At 44.6% G+C, this 15,645-nt stretch overlaps 1 protein-coding gene across 2 annotated transcripts in view; it reads right to left on the bottom strand.

The window, feature by feature from the left end:
* Positions 1 to 15,645, bottom strand: part of LOC146857835 (uncharacterized) — a 346,446-nt gene that overhangs the window by 123,145 nt on the left and 207,656 nt on the right. For both annotated transcript variants that reach the window (XM_085648523.1, XM_085648522.1), the window contains exons 8-10: positions 4,180 to 4,247; positions 3,959 to 4,061; positions 2,189 to 2,305 (exon numbers count right to left, since the gene is read on the bottom strand). In XM_085648523.1, the coding sequence (XP_085504649.1) occupies positions 2,189 to 2,305; positions 3,959 to 4,061; positions 4,180 to 4,247 (288 nt within the window). The remainder of the gene's footprint in view (positions 1 to 2,188; positions 2,306 to 3,958; positions 4,062 to 4,179; positions 4,248 to 15,645) is intronic.

The raw sequence follows: 15,645 nt of genomic DNA on the forward strand, positions 1-15,645 counted from the left end.
GACTTTAAGCTAGATTGATCAGGCCCTTCCTTCAGCCCAGTCACTTGAGTAAATCATAACATTTGCAAGAGAGGAAAAATGCTTCTAGATAGTTATTGGTGTGCCCATCATGAAGCTATCAAGTGCAGTAGCGGGTTTTTCCTTTATTGTTTCTTCTGTCCTTGTTGTACATTCAAGCTGTTCTGACAAAGGCCTGCTGCTGAAGTTATTATGTCAGTAACACAGGAGGGCTGTGGTCTAAACAGTTCTTAGAACTTAGGCTTAGAGGAAGCCTTTTTCCATTATATCAAGAGCATGGGGGAGGATCTACTATTAGGGCATACATTGTGCTAGGCTGTTTGCCTAGACTTTGGCCATCCTCATATGCATAATTCCTTATTGTTCCCATTCGTGGAAGTAATTCTCCCCACGACAACAAATTTCACCCTTACCGTTCAAGGTTGGGAGTGGTACACCACAGAATGTCAGCAAACAAAGTTCTGGTTGCCTGTGAGTGACAAACAGATGGCAATGGCTGTGTTTCAGTTATCATGTAGATACTGGACTACCTCTCAACTGGGTACTCCTCAAATAAGACGCAAAGAGTCTGTTGTCAGGAAGGGTCTTCTCATCAACCACCCCACTCTGAAGATGTGCACAACCGTTAGTCCAGAGTGTTGGTAAAGGTCAGTGCACCCAAAAATCAGCCAGTGTTGCTGCGTTCCCTTCATTGTTCTCTTGGATGTGCGTGTATGTATGTGGTATTTGCATAGCATCAACCTAGATCAAAGTAGGGGATGTGTGAATGTTTAGAGCACCTCTAGCAGTCAGAGTCCTTGCCTTTTGCTGTATATTCCAGTGCCTGGTGCCAATAGTAGTTCCTGAAGAGAGTAGGATTGCACAATCTTCACAAAATTTGAGAGCGCATTCCTGTCAAATGAGAGGTCAAACCTAAATGACCAACAACACATTTGTCACAGTTCAAGTTTCACGTACACAGACTCTTGTTTTATCTGAGCGAAGTGCGCGTGGTGTCATTGATCATACCTTAACTAAACTAATACACTTGATGCTTTCGCAAGTAAAAATATACCCCTTTAAATCCACTGCTCTGCGTCCAGTGGTTTATTCATGTGCTGAAAAGAGCAGCATATTGACTACAGTTGTTGCTTAGAGGCACAACAGCTGCTTGAGTCCAACATGGGTGTGCAAAAAGGAAAGGTACTATTGGATCTGGGCAGAAGCAAGTTAAAAGTCAACACTGATGGAGGACATGCAAGACAGTGGGACATCCCACTCCTTGTATCTATTTAATACTTCTTCCTTCCCATGACCAGCTCTCTCCAGATTCTTACCCCTCTCTTAGTCACTCTAGTCAAGTAGTCCCCCCCAATATGCCCAGCCCTCACTTGATTTCACATCTCCTTTGGCCTTAAACCTTCCATGATGTATTGGCATTACCCGACCCATGGTCCCAAGTTTGATGTGAGCTTGACTTTCTGTTGCTACATATCTCCTATTGCAGCACCATCTTCATAGCCTCATCCGTCCTGTTGGCTCACTCCTGCTAAGGTCTGACTTTAAAACTTTGCTTGTTGATTACAGGGCTTCATCTATCCTATGTCGTAACTCCTACTTTGGCCCCAACCCCTTTGTGGTGCCATCCATTCTGTTGCAATGTCTTAATAGTGGCTTGCACTTCCCAATGCCTCAGCCTCCGATTGCACACACGTCATCTGCCTCATCACTCCTGTGGCCTCACTGCTCCCATTTCTTCAGCTCAATAATGGAGGTTCCCACTACACCTGTACGTCACCTGGTACTGTTATGATTCTGGATTAGCACTATTCTGCATTCATTTGATGGGTAAGGCTCCCTGTTCCTGTATTCTTACTAGGAACCTAAACACACGCAGTGTATAGTACTTAATATAATCATATGTGGTGAAGTAGAATGGGTTTCTTTTTTCATAGTAATAACAATATAAGGATCATCCAATTCAATCTTTTCTTTTTTTGCCATCTTCTGTCATTAAATAGTGTGAAAAGAAGCTTGAATTGTATGATTCTTATATTATTATTTCTATGAAAAAATCCATTGTACTTCCTCCCATATGAATATATTAAGTACTATAAACTCTCAGGTGATAATGACAATTATGGCACCAGCTCCCTTCGGTTATCCCTTCTTCAAGCACGGCTTCACTCACTTCACTGATGGAGCTCTGGGAACAGGCCCTGCTGTCAGCACTCCCTTCGCGGGGCTCCTCCATGTCCTCCTCAAACTTCACTCCTTCATGGTCAGACAAGGACTTCCTTGGGCTGTTCTGTGTGAAGATTAGTTTAATTATGTAATGGCATTTGCATAGAACTTTAAAGCAAAACAATCAAATCAAAAGGCACAGAAGAAAACACAAAAAGTTACATTAAAAATGTAATTATTTATTTAGCTGAGTTAGCGGCAGGGCAGGTCAAACCCAGAAGGGGAGCCTCAATACAACTGTCTATACACTCCATATATACTTTTCATTACTAAATATTTAACCTGTACATGCAGAGCTACTGAATATTGACCACCGCAATATTGTGGCACAAGAATATTGAGGACAGAATATTTAGGCACAAAATATTGAAAGGTAAGTGCATATAGGGAAGTATAGATTTACTATTCCTAACTCCACATCCGGATACTATGAAGATCTATTGATCTATCTATCTATCAATCAATCTATCTATCTATCTATCTATCTATCTATCTATCTATCTATCTATCTATCTATCTATCTATCTATCTATCTATCTATCTACAAGGTACATATACACGTGGAGTTAGATATAGAGGGGCTTATTTACAAGTCCTTTGCAACACTTTTGCGCCGCCGTTGCGTCACTTTTTGTGATGCAGCGGCGGCGTAAACAATGCACCAGGTTGCCCCCTATTTACAAAAGTAAACTCTTACGCCTCATTATACCTGTGTAAGGTATAATATATGCAGGGCGGGCGTTCCCACGCCAGAAAGTCTTGTAGAAGTGACGCAGTGAAATCTACAAGATTTCACAACGCCACTTCCAGGATGCCACTGAGTCAAAACCTTACACCTGCTTGAAGCAGGCATAACGAGTGATACAATGCAATAAGAATAAGTCTCCCCCATGCATTGCTAGAGTTGCGTCAGGATTATGACACAACTCCAGCAAGGCGTGGGGTTTGTGCCAACAGATACATCAGATTTTCTGACGCATCTGTCAATCCTTGTCAATCATACTGTAAATAAGACACATCCATGGTGGCGTAAGGGTTTCTCCCGTAGGTGCAAGGAAACTAGTGCATCGCTGCTTTAACACAGTGATGTGTCAGTTTCTTGTAAATAAGCCCCACATAAGTGTGTGGGGCTTTTTGGACTTACATAAGTGTGGATATTTAATTTTTGAATATTTTGTTCTAATTATTATGTGCCATCGATATTGTGTTGTCCATATGTAGGGTTCACACCACTTGCATGGTCTTTAACTCTACCCATACTTTCTTGAACAAATTTGGCAAGGATGTGGTTTATTTCTTTCTGACAGGCAGGAAAGGGGCATAGTTGCTGAGGTGTGGTGGGCCATATGGGCTCCGATATGTTATGTTTTTGGAACCACTGGGCAAGAACAGGGTGGTGAATACAGTTTTGAATGAAAAGAATCTGTCTCTATTATCTTATGCTCTATTTATTGAAATCGGCTTGTGACCAAAATAAAGAGAAGAGCCATCGAAGAAGAACAAGCAAGAGTAAAAGGTGTAAGGGCGTGGGCACGGAACTTAGGGGACCACAAGATGACCTTCTACCAAGCTTATGGGGTTGATGGCAGATGTGGGTTATTTTCTCAGAGAGAGTGCAGAAGACTTGCCTGCTATGTGACTATATCATCCCCTTAAAGTCTGGGCAACATACTTCACTGAAGGCTGCTTTTGTCGAACACTGCTTCAATGGACTTACCCTCTCAGCAGACACAACGTCTCCTTCACTTTCTTGGTGCTGGTCTTTGACGTCTGCCTCCTGGGGATCCCGAGGGGTTTCGACCATGAGCTCTGGCATCTCCCTGCGAATATCAGCAGACAGTTAGTGTAGCTACTCTTAAACTTCTTGAATTGCTACACCACTCTTCCCCAATCATCTTTATGTCCCAGAATAATCCAGAATCCCAGAGCACCACTTACGTAGAGACAGCGGTCCTCTTGAGAGCTTCCACCCTCAGCCTCCATCTCCGGCCCACACCCTGGGCGCCCTGCAGGGACAAGTCAAAGTGTCAGGGGTACTATGAGGAGCAAGGGGCAGCAAAGATCCTTCAGCCACACCTGCCCATCACTGTGCTCTCTCTAAGGCCTTTGTGACAACCCCAAGGAGAGTGGAAGCGCCCTGCCAGCAACGCTACCTTTATTTAGCCAGGACCCATTTGGCTGTGGCACTACAGGCTGACAACAGTGATCCAGACATGGGTTATGAACAGCAAACATGTATCTACACTAGCAACAGTCTCATGAATATTCATTGCCCATTATGAAACACATGCACACTGGAGACGAGTTAGCAAACCTTGTATTGTGGGACCGAGAACTGAACCGGGAAGTGCCAGGTTTTTAGCACAAGGTGCGTTTCTGGAGATCAGCTTCCCGGGGTGTAAGCTGCTTTGAACTCCGAGAAAGCGCTGGCTGTCATTTACCAAGTGACCTGAGGTCAAGAACCCAGCCAACCTGCAGCTTGGGAGAACTCACACTTTTGCCATTTTCCATTGGACGTCACTTGACCCTGCAGTAAAGATGCTGTACAGCTGTGAACTTCCATGCCCTCTCAAATTGAAACATAACTAACAATTCTGTTGGCACAGAACTTGGGTTAAACTTTCCTGAGCAGTTTAGAAATGTATATTATTCAAAAACAACAAAACATTGAGGGTTTGCCATTGTCCTTTCAGGAGCAAGAACACAGTAACATGCATCCGTACAAAAAATGTGTAAACACAAAATCATCCATTACTAAATAATCTACGTTACCTTGATGATATTCTGCAGTCATTATTGTTGCAGCCTTGTAGTAAAACCTCACCACTGTTGTACCACACCCAAATAAGTAGCACTACATAGCAGTGTCTGGAACAATAAAGTTACAGGAGATAGTCATAGTTTCTAGCTTCTCTGGCAATTGTCCAATGAGAGAGTCCTGGCACTTATCAACACAAGTGTTTTCAAGTGAAGCAGAAGGGTGTTTTGAGATCAATCATTTAGTCTCCCCGAGGCTACAGTGATACTGTATTGTATTATATAACACTGTATCTTAATTGCATTTACGCAATAAGTATGACTCCAGACGAGGCTATGGAGCACTGCTGGGGATAGGTAGTATGCTACTCTGCTACAGTGATATAGACGGAAGACTGAGTGTCCGTCTTGTGTGCTGCACATGCAGTGTATGATATTGTGCAGGAGCACCACAGTTATCGTGTTTTTACCATCTTTTGCATGGTAGTACTCCAGATATTTGCCTGCACTCTTTTTTAAGGTACGGGGCTCTGCGCACTTTACTCCTGCTAACCAGGAGTAAAGTGCTGGGTTCTCCCTTAAAAACACACTGCAATTGGCATACTTCTGATATGCACATTTAATGTACTTATATGCCCTATCAAATGGTAATAGATGTACCCGTACCTGTAAATTGAATGCTACTAGTGGGCTGCCGCTCTCATTGTGCCAACCACTAAAGTAGCACTGTGAAGCATAGCTCCAGACCTGCCGCTGTAGCAGGGCTATGCAGTTTTAAAACTGCTAAATCGACCTGCATACCTTGCCTGGTCCACGCCGCCACTGCCAGGAGTCTACCGCCATCACCGCCAGCAGTAGCGGGCCACATCTTCCGCGTCGCCGCCCCGGGACTCGAACTCCCGGCAGCCCCAGCGGCGGCGCACTGAGCTCACGCTGCGCAAGCGCCAGGAGGCGCCTACAAGTATCGTAGAGGTTGGCGGAGCGGGGGCAGAAGCAACATACCTTGCCTGGTCCACGCCGCCACCGCCAGGAGTCTACCGCCATCACTGCCAGCAGTAGCGGGCCACATCTTCCGCGTCGCCGCCCCGGGACTCGAACTCCCGGCAGCCCCAGCGGCGGCGGGCTGAGCTCACGCTGCGCAAGCGCCAGGAGGCGCCTACAAGTATCGTAGAGGCCCGCTTCGCGGGACGCGCGCGGGACGTGCCGGGCGAAGCCCGGGCAAAGGGCGGGCCCTCTGTGGCCCTCAGAGGCCAGAAGAGACAGGACTGGGCCACGGACTTTGTACGCATTTAATGCAGACCCTGTGCATGGTGCTCTGTAACGTGTATAACTGTAAGTGTTATTAGAAGCTAGCTGTCTGGTACAATCTCTGGTAAACGTGCTCTGACTTAAGGATTACTGTTAGGGTTGTTAACATGGCCAAGGTCAAGACGAACAAACCCATCATGGGGGCTGGTTCTATGGAGAACTATCTTGTGCAAAAGGTGAACCAAATTAATAATACCCGTAGAGCTTCCTTAGGGCGAGGCAATGACTCCGATGTATGTGCAGAGCTGCCCTCTCCTTTGGTGTTTATAGCTCCAATAGACGGACAGGATGGGGGTAGTGGGGCTGTTGTAACTAATGAAACACAAACACATGCAGATCAGACTGTAGATCACTTAGAATTAGTACCTGAATTAATAGAGGAAGAGACATCACTCTTATCGCCCCACCATAGACCAGTGAGATTGTGTAGGAAGGTACAAGCTAAGCGAGGGGGGAAGAACTGCAAGCTTAGAACAGGGAGGGGGAATAGAGTCTCTAATAGTGGGGTATTGCAAAAGGATTTAGAGGAGGGTAGTGGCACGGGTGGAACCAGCTCTAATATTGCCCCAGAACCACTTACTCTCCTACTTCACTCTTTGGAGGGAAAAATAGAGGCAAAAATTACTGAGCTGATGCAACCTTTGCTAGCCATATTAGACATAATGGCCTTGGAAGTGGAAAGATTAGGTGGGCTGCTAAAATCGCACCTGGTTGGAGCATCAGGTAAATCAGACGTAGCAAATAATAAACTAATCGTGGAGGATCTGGGAACAAATAGAGGAAATTTACCAAATATTTTATTAGATAATAGGCAGATTAATAGGCAGAATATATTGGCTGTTGCTGAATCTGTCCCATCGGATCCTAATATATCAACTATGCAGAATACCACTGATACTGGAACCTCTGAGGGAAAGTTGGCTTACAGCCATGTAAAGAAAAGTCGTCATGTAAATCTTCCACCTGAATGTGCACCTTATGTGGCTGTACTCACAAATGTCCCACCCATTCAGCCTCATGCATATCAGGTGTCTGAAGAGAGTCATGATTCTTTAAAGAATAGGACGGTCTTTTGGCCTAATAAGAACTGTGGGTTTCCCGTTAAATTTGCCGATCAAATATTAACAACAAGAAGGGTGAGTTGGATCGGACCATCTAGTAAGGCAACAAATGGTGATTGTATTATCATCAATTTTAGTCATCCTCAACATGCTGCCACAGTTTTACTTAGAGCCGCTGCATTGGCCAACATACCTAATAGTATCTGTATACGCCCGCTGGGGTTTTTTTACTCCCATTTGATTAGAAATCCACCAACCCCTGGCCCTTTTAGATCACGTATACTCTCACAGTCACTGCCTTCTAATGGAGAATATGTACACAATGTGGGATTACAGAGAGATAATGGCTTTAATATTGTAACTCACAACAGATTTGATGCCCTTTCGGGATTAGAGTTATGTGACTGACATAAGGTATCTGTTGGGCAGGCAACTCGGAGCTCAGAGGTTTTGGAACGTATGGAGAGTATCTCGGCTGTCAGAAACTCTAATAATATAATTTCCTGGAATATTGCGGGACTAGGTACTAAAATGGGGGACTGCAACTGGATTGAGTACATTAAGAAGTACCAAGTTATCTGTTTACAGGAAACTTGGTCAATCGATTGTAATTACTTCCTGGAAGGGTATAAGGCCTATTATGTCCCGGCAGTAGCAACTACTAGGGGTAGACCTAAAGGGGGCATGGTTGTGTTTATCTCTATAGTACTATGTTGTAAGGTATGGAGAATCATAACAAACCACACTGGCATCATTGGGTTAGTTTTAATAGGAGATAACTGTATGGCCGGCCTGGTCAATTTTTATAACGCCACTAACTGTAGCACTAATTCTAGTCAGATAGTAACACTGAATACTTTTATCAGTAACTCCATGAAGGATTGTATTCATAACCTCATGGTGGTGGGGGATTTTAAAGTCCATCCCTGTGGAGACCCTCTTTTTAAAATGATTACGGAACTTAATTGCCCGTATTGTGAGAATTTTCATTTTGAGCACTCAACTGAGGGGGAATATCTCAATGATATGCTTAATGAGTTAGATTTAACTCCTATGATGGCGTTGATGGCCTCGAATAAGCGCTTTGATACCCCAACATTTAAGGGGAATGGTAGGACAACGTTTATAGATTTTATTCTGTTAACACCTGTTATGCAGTCTTTTGTGGGATTCTTCTCTATTGAAGCTAGTGAATTTAGTGACCATAATCCACTCACTGCTCTTATGAGGGGTCCACTGATAGTTAAAGAAAGAGTGGACTCCTTTATTGGTAGGGTGAACACCACAGATGGCAGACGTCGATTGAGATGGTCCATGGTAACCCCTGATCGGCTGTACAACGAAATCAAAGCCACATGTGCTGACGAAATCACGTTATGCACACAAGAGGGTGCACTCCCAAACATTGTCCTAAATGCTTTCAACTGTCTAGCGGTGAAGGTATCTCAGCTATTATCAGTACCTATAAAAAAATCGGATTTCAAAAAAGGTCCTAGGTGGTTTAATCAGGATTGTTCAAAAGCCGCCAGAAATTTAAGAGTAGCATTGGCGTCTAAACCTAGGATAAAAGCTGATGTACAGCAGTGTAGAAAGACTTACAAAAATATTATCGCAAGACATAAGGAATCTCTCAGGGAAGAGGCGTGGTCAGAGATCTTAGATCCTGCCACCCTTCGAAGTAGTAGTGGATTCTGGGCCTTAATGAGGAAACCATTCTTGGCACAGGACCCGGGAGATGGCACTGAAAGCTATATATCCAAGGAGGAGTGGGAAGTGCACTTTAAGAAGTTGTACTGCTGTACAGGGGACAAGAATACGACTTCTGCCTGCAGCAATACCGGTGCACAGATTGTCTTTAACAAAGGTGAAGTTTGGGAGGGCATACAGGGTATCACAGGCGGAAAAGCTCCCGGTCCGGATGGGATTCCCCCTGATTTATTTAAATCTGATCCTAGTTTTTGGGCACCCATTCTAGAGTCTGTTTTTAATGCTGCTGTAAAAGAAGGCTGCCCACGATCATGGGGTGTTTCTACCATTGTCCCGGTCTTCAAAAAGGGTGACAAAGGTAGCCCACACTGCTATCGACCGATTTCTTTAATAGACTCTATGGTCAAGATTGTAGGAAGAATTGTACTGCAAAGACTGTCAGACTGGGTGTAGGAAAAGAATATTATGTCTCCCTCGCAGTACGGTTTTTGTAAAGGCCGTTCGACAATAACTCAATGCCTTAACCTCTTCCTGATCTTAAGTAAATATACCATAATACAGAAAGGTACCATTCATCTTACCTTCATGGACTTGTCCTCCGCTTTCGACTGCGTTAACCGGGGAAAGCTGTGGCAGTCCATGAGGTCGAAAGGGGTTGATAGCGGTTTGGTCGATTTTCTGGTTGCCCTACACTGTAACACCAGTGCCAATGTGAGATACTCCTTGGATCTGAGTGTATCAAATAATTTTAGTATTGGAAAGGGTGTCCGGCAGGGTTGTATCCTGGCCCCTTTTCTTTTTAACTTTTACATTAACGACCTAGATGGTGTGTTACAGGATGTTTGTGCTGACTGCCCAAGAGTTGGCAGGCGTGGAATTCCAATACTTCTTTATGCAGATGATGCAGTACTTATATCTAGAACAGAGAGGGGACTTCAATCACTGTTAACAGTATTTAATTCATTCATGAGAGATAGAGACCTCTTGGTAAATAACACTAAATCCTTTGTATTACAAATTGGGCAGCAACCAAAAAAACCCTTCCCTTTTAGGATTGGTGAAGAAATAATCCACCTAACTAAAACATTCTCTTACTTAGGAGTTCTCTTTGACACAAAATTAAACTGGGAACCTCATCTTGTAAGGAAAAAAGGAGAAATGGTGAGGGTTAATGCTTCCATTTTTAACTTTGCTACTAAACTGGGGAAAAAACCTATCTGTGCTATGTTGAAACTGTACAATGCTAAGTCTGTGGCAACTGCATCCTATGGTAGCGAAATTTGGGGGTATGTCAATGGAGAGCAATTACAGATTGTTGAAAATCGATTTATGAAGCGTCTCTTGTGTGTCCCCACTGGGACAGCTAACCTCGTTGTACACGAGGAGCTGGGGTCTCAATATCTATGTGATTTGCTTTCCTAACGCCCTCTGATGTTTTGGCTTAAAATTTGGCTAAATGAGGACATACCCCTAACACATTTAATCATTAAGGATTTCTTGTCACTGGACAAAGCATTGAGCTCTCCTTGGTTAAGCTACCTAAAATCAAACTTCGATAAACTCGGTCGCCCTGAACTTTTTGCCAATCCACAACTAATCTCAATGGGAGATCTGGAGTCCATTAAAAAAGCATTTTTGTTGGACAGGAGGACTGTGAGAGAAGAAGTGGAGCTTCAGAAACCGAGTGTGAGAAAGTTTGTTATGCTAAAGACTACCGTGGCCATTGAGCCATATTTGGAAGGGTCTTTGACTTCACATGAGAAATTTTTACTGACCAGATTTAGGTTTAACCTGTTCCATCATCTGCTTATTCGACCCAAGTGTGATATTTTTAATAAATTGGCAGCGCCTTGCGGCTGCGACGGAAATTCTCCGCAGGATATGCTGCATTTAATTTTTTTATGTAAATTTTATGAATTTCCACGTAAACAATATTTAGTGATTCTTTTAAAAAAACTTGGTTTTAAACAAATCAGGCCGGCACTTTTGTATTTGCAGCTTTTGCACAGTGACAGTATCCTCCAACTCAAGGTGTTTTTAAAACTATGTATTAGATTGAGAAACTGCCTGGACCAGTGAAACTATGTCCCACTTTTGTGCCTATATATTCAAAGTACTCTCTTCCTGCACTTGTACCGGATGTATTGGCTTCTACTTCGCATTGCGAGGCTTTGGCATCCTTCTTTTTGGAGAAAGTGCAAACTATTTACCGGGCATTCTCTCTTACAGGGCCACCATCGGGGACTTTGGTGGCTGTTCCGGGTCTCCCCACATTGGAGTCTCTTCCTCTGCTTTTACCGGAGGAATTTGATGGAGTAGCCCTAAAAATCAAGTCTGGATCACCTCTGGATCCATTAAGGCCTGTCTCCTTTAGAGATCAGTTCTTTGTGGGACGCCCGATAGTGCGTTCTCTCATTAACAGCTCGCTGGCGACGGGCATGGTCCCAGCCAAATGGAAACAGGCCGTGGTTTCCCCTATTTTGAAGAAGTCTTCACTGGACCCTTCGAAACCGGAGAATTACCGGCCAATTTCTCTACTCCCCTGGCCGGCAAAAGTCATGGAGGCCCATGTTAACCAGGCTCTTTCGGACCACCTTATTCGAGCTAACGTCCTGGATGATACTCAGCATGGGTTTCGTGCTGGGCATAGTACGGAGACAGCCCTTCTCGCCATGGTGGAACATCTGCGTAGGGTGTTGGATGAGGGACAGACGGCGGCGCTAATATTATTAGATCTGAGTGCCGCCTTTGACACCGTCTCGCACCACATCCTTCTACGTCGCCTGGAGGAGATTGGCATTGGTGGGTCCGCCTTACAGTGGTTCCGCTCCTTTCTTGATGACCGTTCCTTTTGCGTTGCTATACCGCCTTACCAGTCCAAATTCCATCCTTTGGGCCTGGGGGTGCCGCAAGGCTCCTCGCTGAGTCCTACGCTCTTCAATCTTTATGTGAGACCGCTGGCTGATGTCGTCAAGCAGTGGGCATGACGATGGTCTCTTATGCCGACGACACTCAGCTAGCGGTCACTATCAGTGGGGATACTGAGCATGAGGCCCTCAGGTTCCAGAGTGGACTGAGGGCGGTGGCGAGTTGGATGAATGTAAACTGTCTCCAGCTCAACGCTAAAAAGACTGAGGTTATGGTCGTCGGGAAGGGGCGGGAACTGTGGGGAGACAGATGGTGGCCACCGGAGCTTGGGCCGGTTCCAACTCCGGTCGCAGAGTTGAGAAATTTGGGAGTATGGCTGGAGCCTGCTCTCAATTTCGTGGGGCATTCTAAGAAAACTGCGGCTTGCTGTTATGGGGTTCTTCGCGGTTTGAGATCCGTCTTGAAGTTTTTCGATCCTCCAACGAGGCAGCTGGTGGTTCAGGCGACTGTAATCTCACGCTTGGACTATGCCAGCTCCCTCCTGATAGGTGCAAATCAGGCGGAAATCAGCCGCCTCCAACGCGTTCAGAACGCAGCAGCCAGAGCCATAGTTTGCCTGCCCAGGTCTTGCTCTGTTTCCAGGACTCTCCGTTCTTTGCATTGGTTGCCGGTGAAAACTAGAATTAATTTTAAAGTTTTATGCCTGGCCTTTAAGATCTTGAAGGGCTTAGCCCCCCGGATTCTTCAAAATCTTTTGTCTTTTTATGTACCAACTCGCTCTCTGAGATCAGTGGGCCAAGCACTTGTGGTGGTCCCGAGGTTCAAGCTTTGTCGTATGGGAGGTCGGTCCTTTCGGGTGAAAGCAGCAGTGCTGTGGAATTCTCTCCCGTTGGAGATTCGCCTGATGGACGACCTTTTGGCATTTCGTAAAGCTTTAAAAACCGCATTATTTTAAATTTTCCCTCAGTGTTCCCTGTTTTTTCCCTCTGTTGTTGTTAGGTGTGGCTATGTTTAACTTGTCATGCGCCAGGACGCCCCTTAGCTGGGGCAGCTGTGCGCAATACAAATGCCCCTAACATAACATAACATAACATAACATGAAATGGTTGGTTCTTCTGTGACAATGTATTGTATATTTTATGTGTCTTTTATGGTTAGCAAATAACCGAAATAAAGTTTTTTGATGATGATGACCTGCATACATCACCTTTTTGACAAGCCTATAACGACCTTTTAACATATTTATAAGTCACCTATAAAATAAGTAGGCCTTACTGCTCAATAAGGCAGGATACACGATATTTAAAAGTAGGGCATATAGAAATTAATGTTACACATATTGTGACAATGAAACGGCCCTAAACACTGTGGCATGGTTATCTTCTCCATAGGAAACACTGGATTACATTATAACACCTTATAATGATAATTTCGGGTTTAAAGCAGCTAAAAATATAATTCAAGGACTCATTGCAATAATTATTTAAAACCCAATTTATTGGGGAAATCAAATTTTGACTATGTTGGCAAAGTTCGTTTTAGAAAAGGTACCTCTGGGTACCTCTGTGCCAGTATTCAACTGTCACCTGACTGCTGATGCCTCCCCTGTGGTGAGATGTGGATTGCTTCTGGACTGCGGACATAGGGCGAGGGTGTTGGAAGGTGCTGACCTTCCGCAGACACAATGGCCTAGGGGCTGTGCTCAAGGACTAGCTACAGTTTAAAGAGGCCTAACCTGTCACAAGTAGATAATCCTGAAACCAGACTGCCCCCTTCCGTTGTCCCTCTAGTCAGCTTGACTCCAAACCCAATAGGAGGGGGAGCTTTGGAGTTACTACAAGGGAGGGTTTTTCTGTTATCTTAAACACAACCCTGGGTGTGCCCAGGAAGCTCTGACTATGGGAAGAAAGGTTCTGCCATCTTGGATTTAGGCAGGTAGGGGCACTGTGGAATAGTTTACAGTAAAACACGCAGGAAGTGCTGTAAAAGCGGGTATGGTCACCACTTTTAACTCTTACCTTCTTGGACATGGTGTGGCCAGTGGTTGCCCCTATCCACAGGCTGACACTGGGCATTAATGTTGCATCCCCAGTACCCTTCTCGGAGCCCTCCTGAACCTGAGAAGAATCAGGAGGACTGCATTGCTGTCTGAAGAACGCAAAGAAAGACTTTGCCTGCTTGGCTTAAACCCATGACCCAAGACATTACTCCTAGGGTCAGTTGGCTGAACTCCTGTTTGAGCTCTACGACTACAAAAAGCCTCCAGAGGTATTTTTCTGCTTTCCAGCTGGCCAGTACCAACAGAACCTTACCTGGCCCCGCTGTTTACCTCTGTGGGAGTGAGTACTGACCCCCAAGTACTTTCCCCAAGGCCCTGGAATCTTAGCTGTGCTCAGAGTGCACTACTCCCTGCCTAAGTGAGTACTTCATGGGATCTGACGCAGACCATAGAGACTGACCACCTTCATAGACGGCTTTATCGCACTTGACACCAACCACCTTCGTCAATGGCCTCACCAGATTCGACAGCGAGCAGCACCTGTGCAACAGCTTCCCCAGACTCAATGCTGAGCAGCCTTCGAGACTTCATGCAGTGGCTCCCAGTTGTCGTCAACCCTTGCTCAGATCCAGTCCACTCACTGAAGACATTCCATCTCTATAAAAATGGCTAAATGAGAAGGCAACTTTGTGACTGGGACGAACCTGGTCCTTGTATCCATCCTGCGGTCTATCACCGACTGCCTTAAATATTACCCTTGTTCCAGTTCAGCTTGACCAGCTACTCACGGTTGCAGCTCAGTGATTTTAGGTGCTTTTTTTAGATACAAACTCTGACTCTACTAATTGTTTTTTTGTCTTTTTGGTGTCCTTTTATTTATTAAAATATTTTCTATTTTCCTAAATTGGTTTGGGATTTTTATTGTATTATGCTTTCACTTTATGAACATGCCTCTATGTTACACCTGGCTGCTGTGTGTCATAGATATGAGGGGGATGAGCACAGCTAATTTTGTGACTTTTGTGATTCACTTTGACAAGGAATGTGATTATAATTTGAGGTGGGTTCTCATCCACTAAAATAATACTCTAATTCCTTACACTATGTGTGAATGTGAGGTGAGAATGAGTGAGGGATTGGGCATTCAGTCCTAGGCTAGTGTGTCGATGCATCCAAAGTATATGAGTGTATTGTACCATATACAGGGAGTGTCTTGTTGTATATGTATGGAAGAGATTGCTCTTACTTCGTTTCGTCAAGTCTGTAGCCACATCTATACGTGGATATAGGTAGGAGAAAGTTTGAGACGATAAGAGCATATATACCATCTGCAAAAATGTCTGAATCCGATATGGAATACACCCCGTGGTGGTAAAAAAGTGAATAGAATGATTATGTCACTAGCAGTGGTAAATGATCTGAGATTTCCCAGGAGTGTCAAACAGCAAACCCTAATAAAGGGCATTACACACCCCACCATCATGTATGCTCTGATATGTTAACCATGCCGTAAAAAATCCCTAGGGATTACTGTCGGCCAGCAATGATATACATTTCTATGACTCCTTCTAGGTGCGGTAGAGATCAATCCATAGTAATGGGTGCTGCACAAAGCCATGGTTAATCCATTTCATTCAAGTGAGAGTCACCCAGGTGTGGGATAAATCAACCATAATAGTTGGCATTATGGGACCAGTAGGTCTC

Source organism: Triturus cristatus, chromosome 3_2, assembly GCF_964204655.1.
Source record: "Triturus cristatus chromosome 3_2, aTriCri1.1, whole genome shotgun sequence".
NCBI classification, from domain to species: Eukaryota; Metazoa; Chordata; class Amphibia; order Caudata; family Salamandridae; genus Triturus; species Triturus cristatus.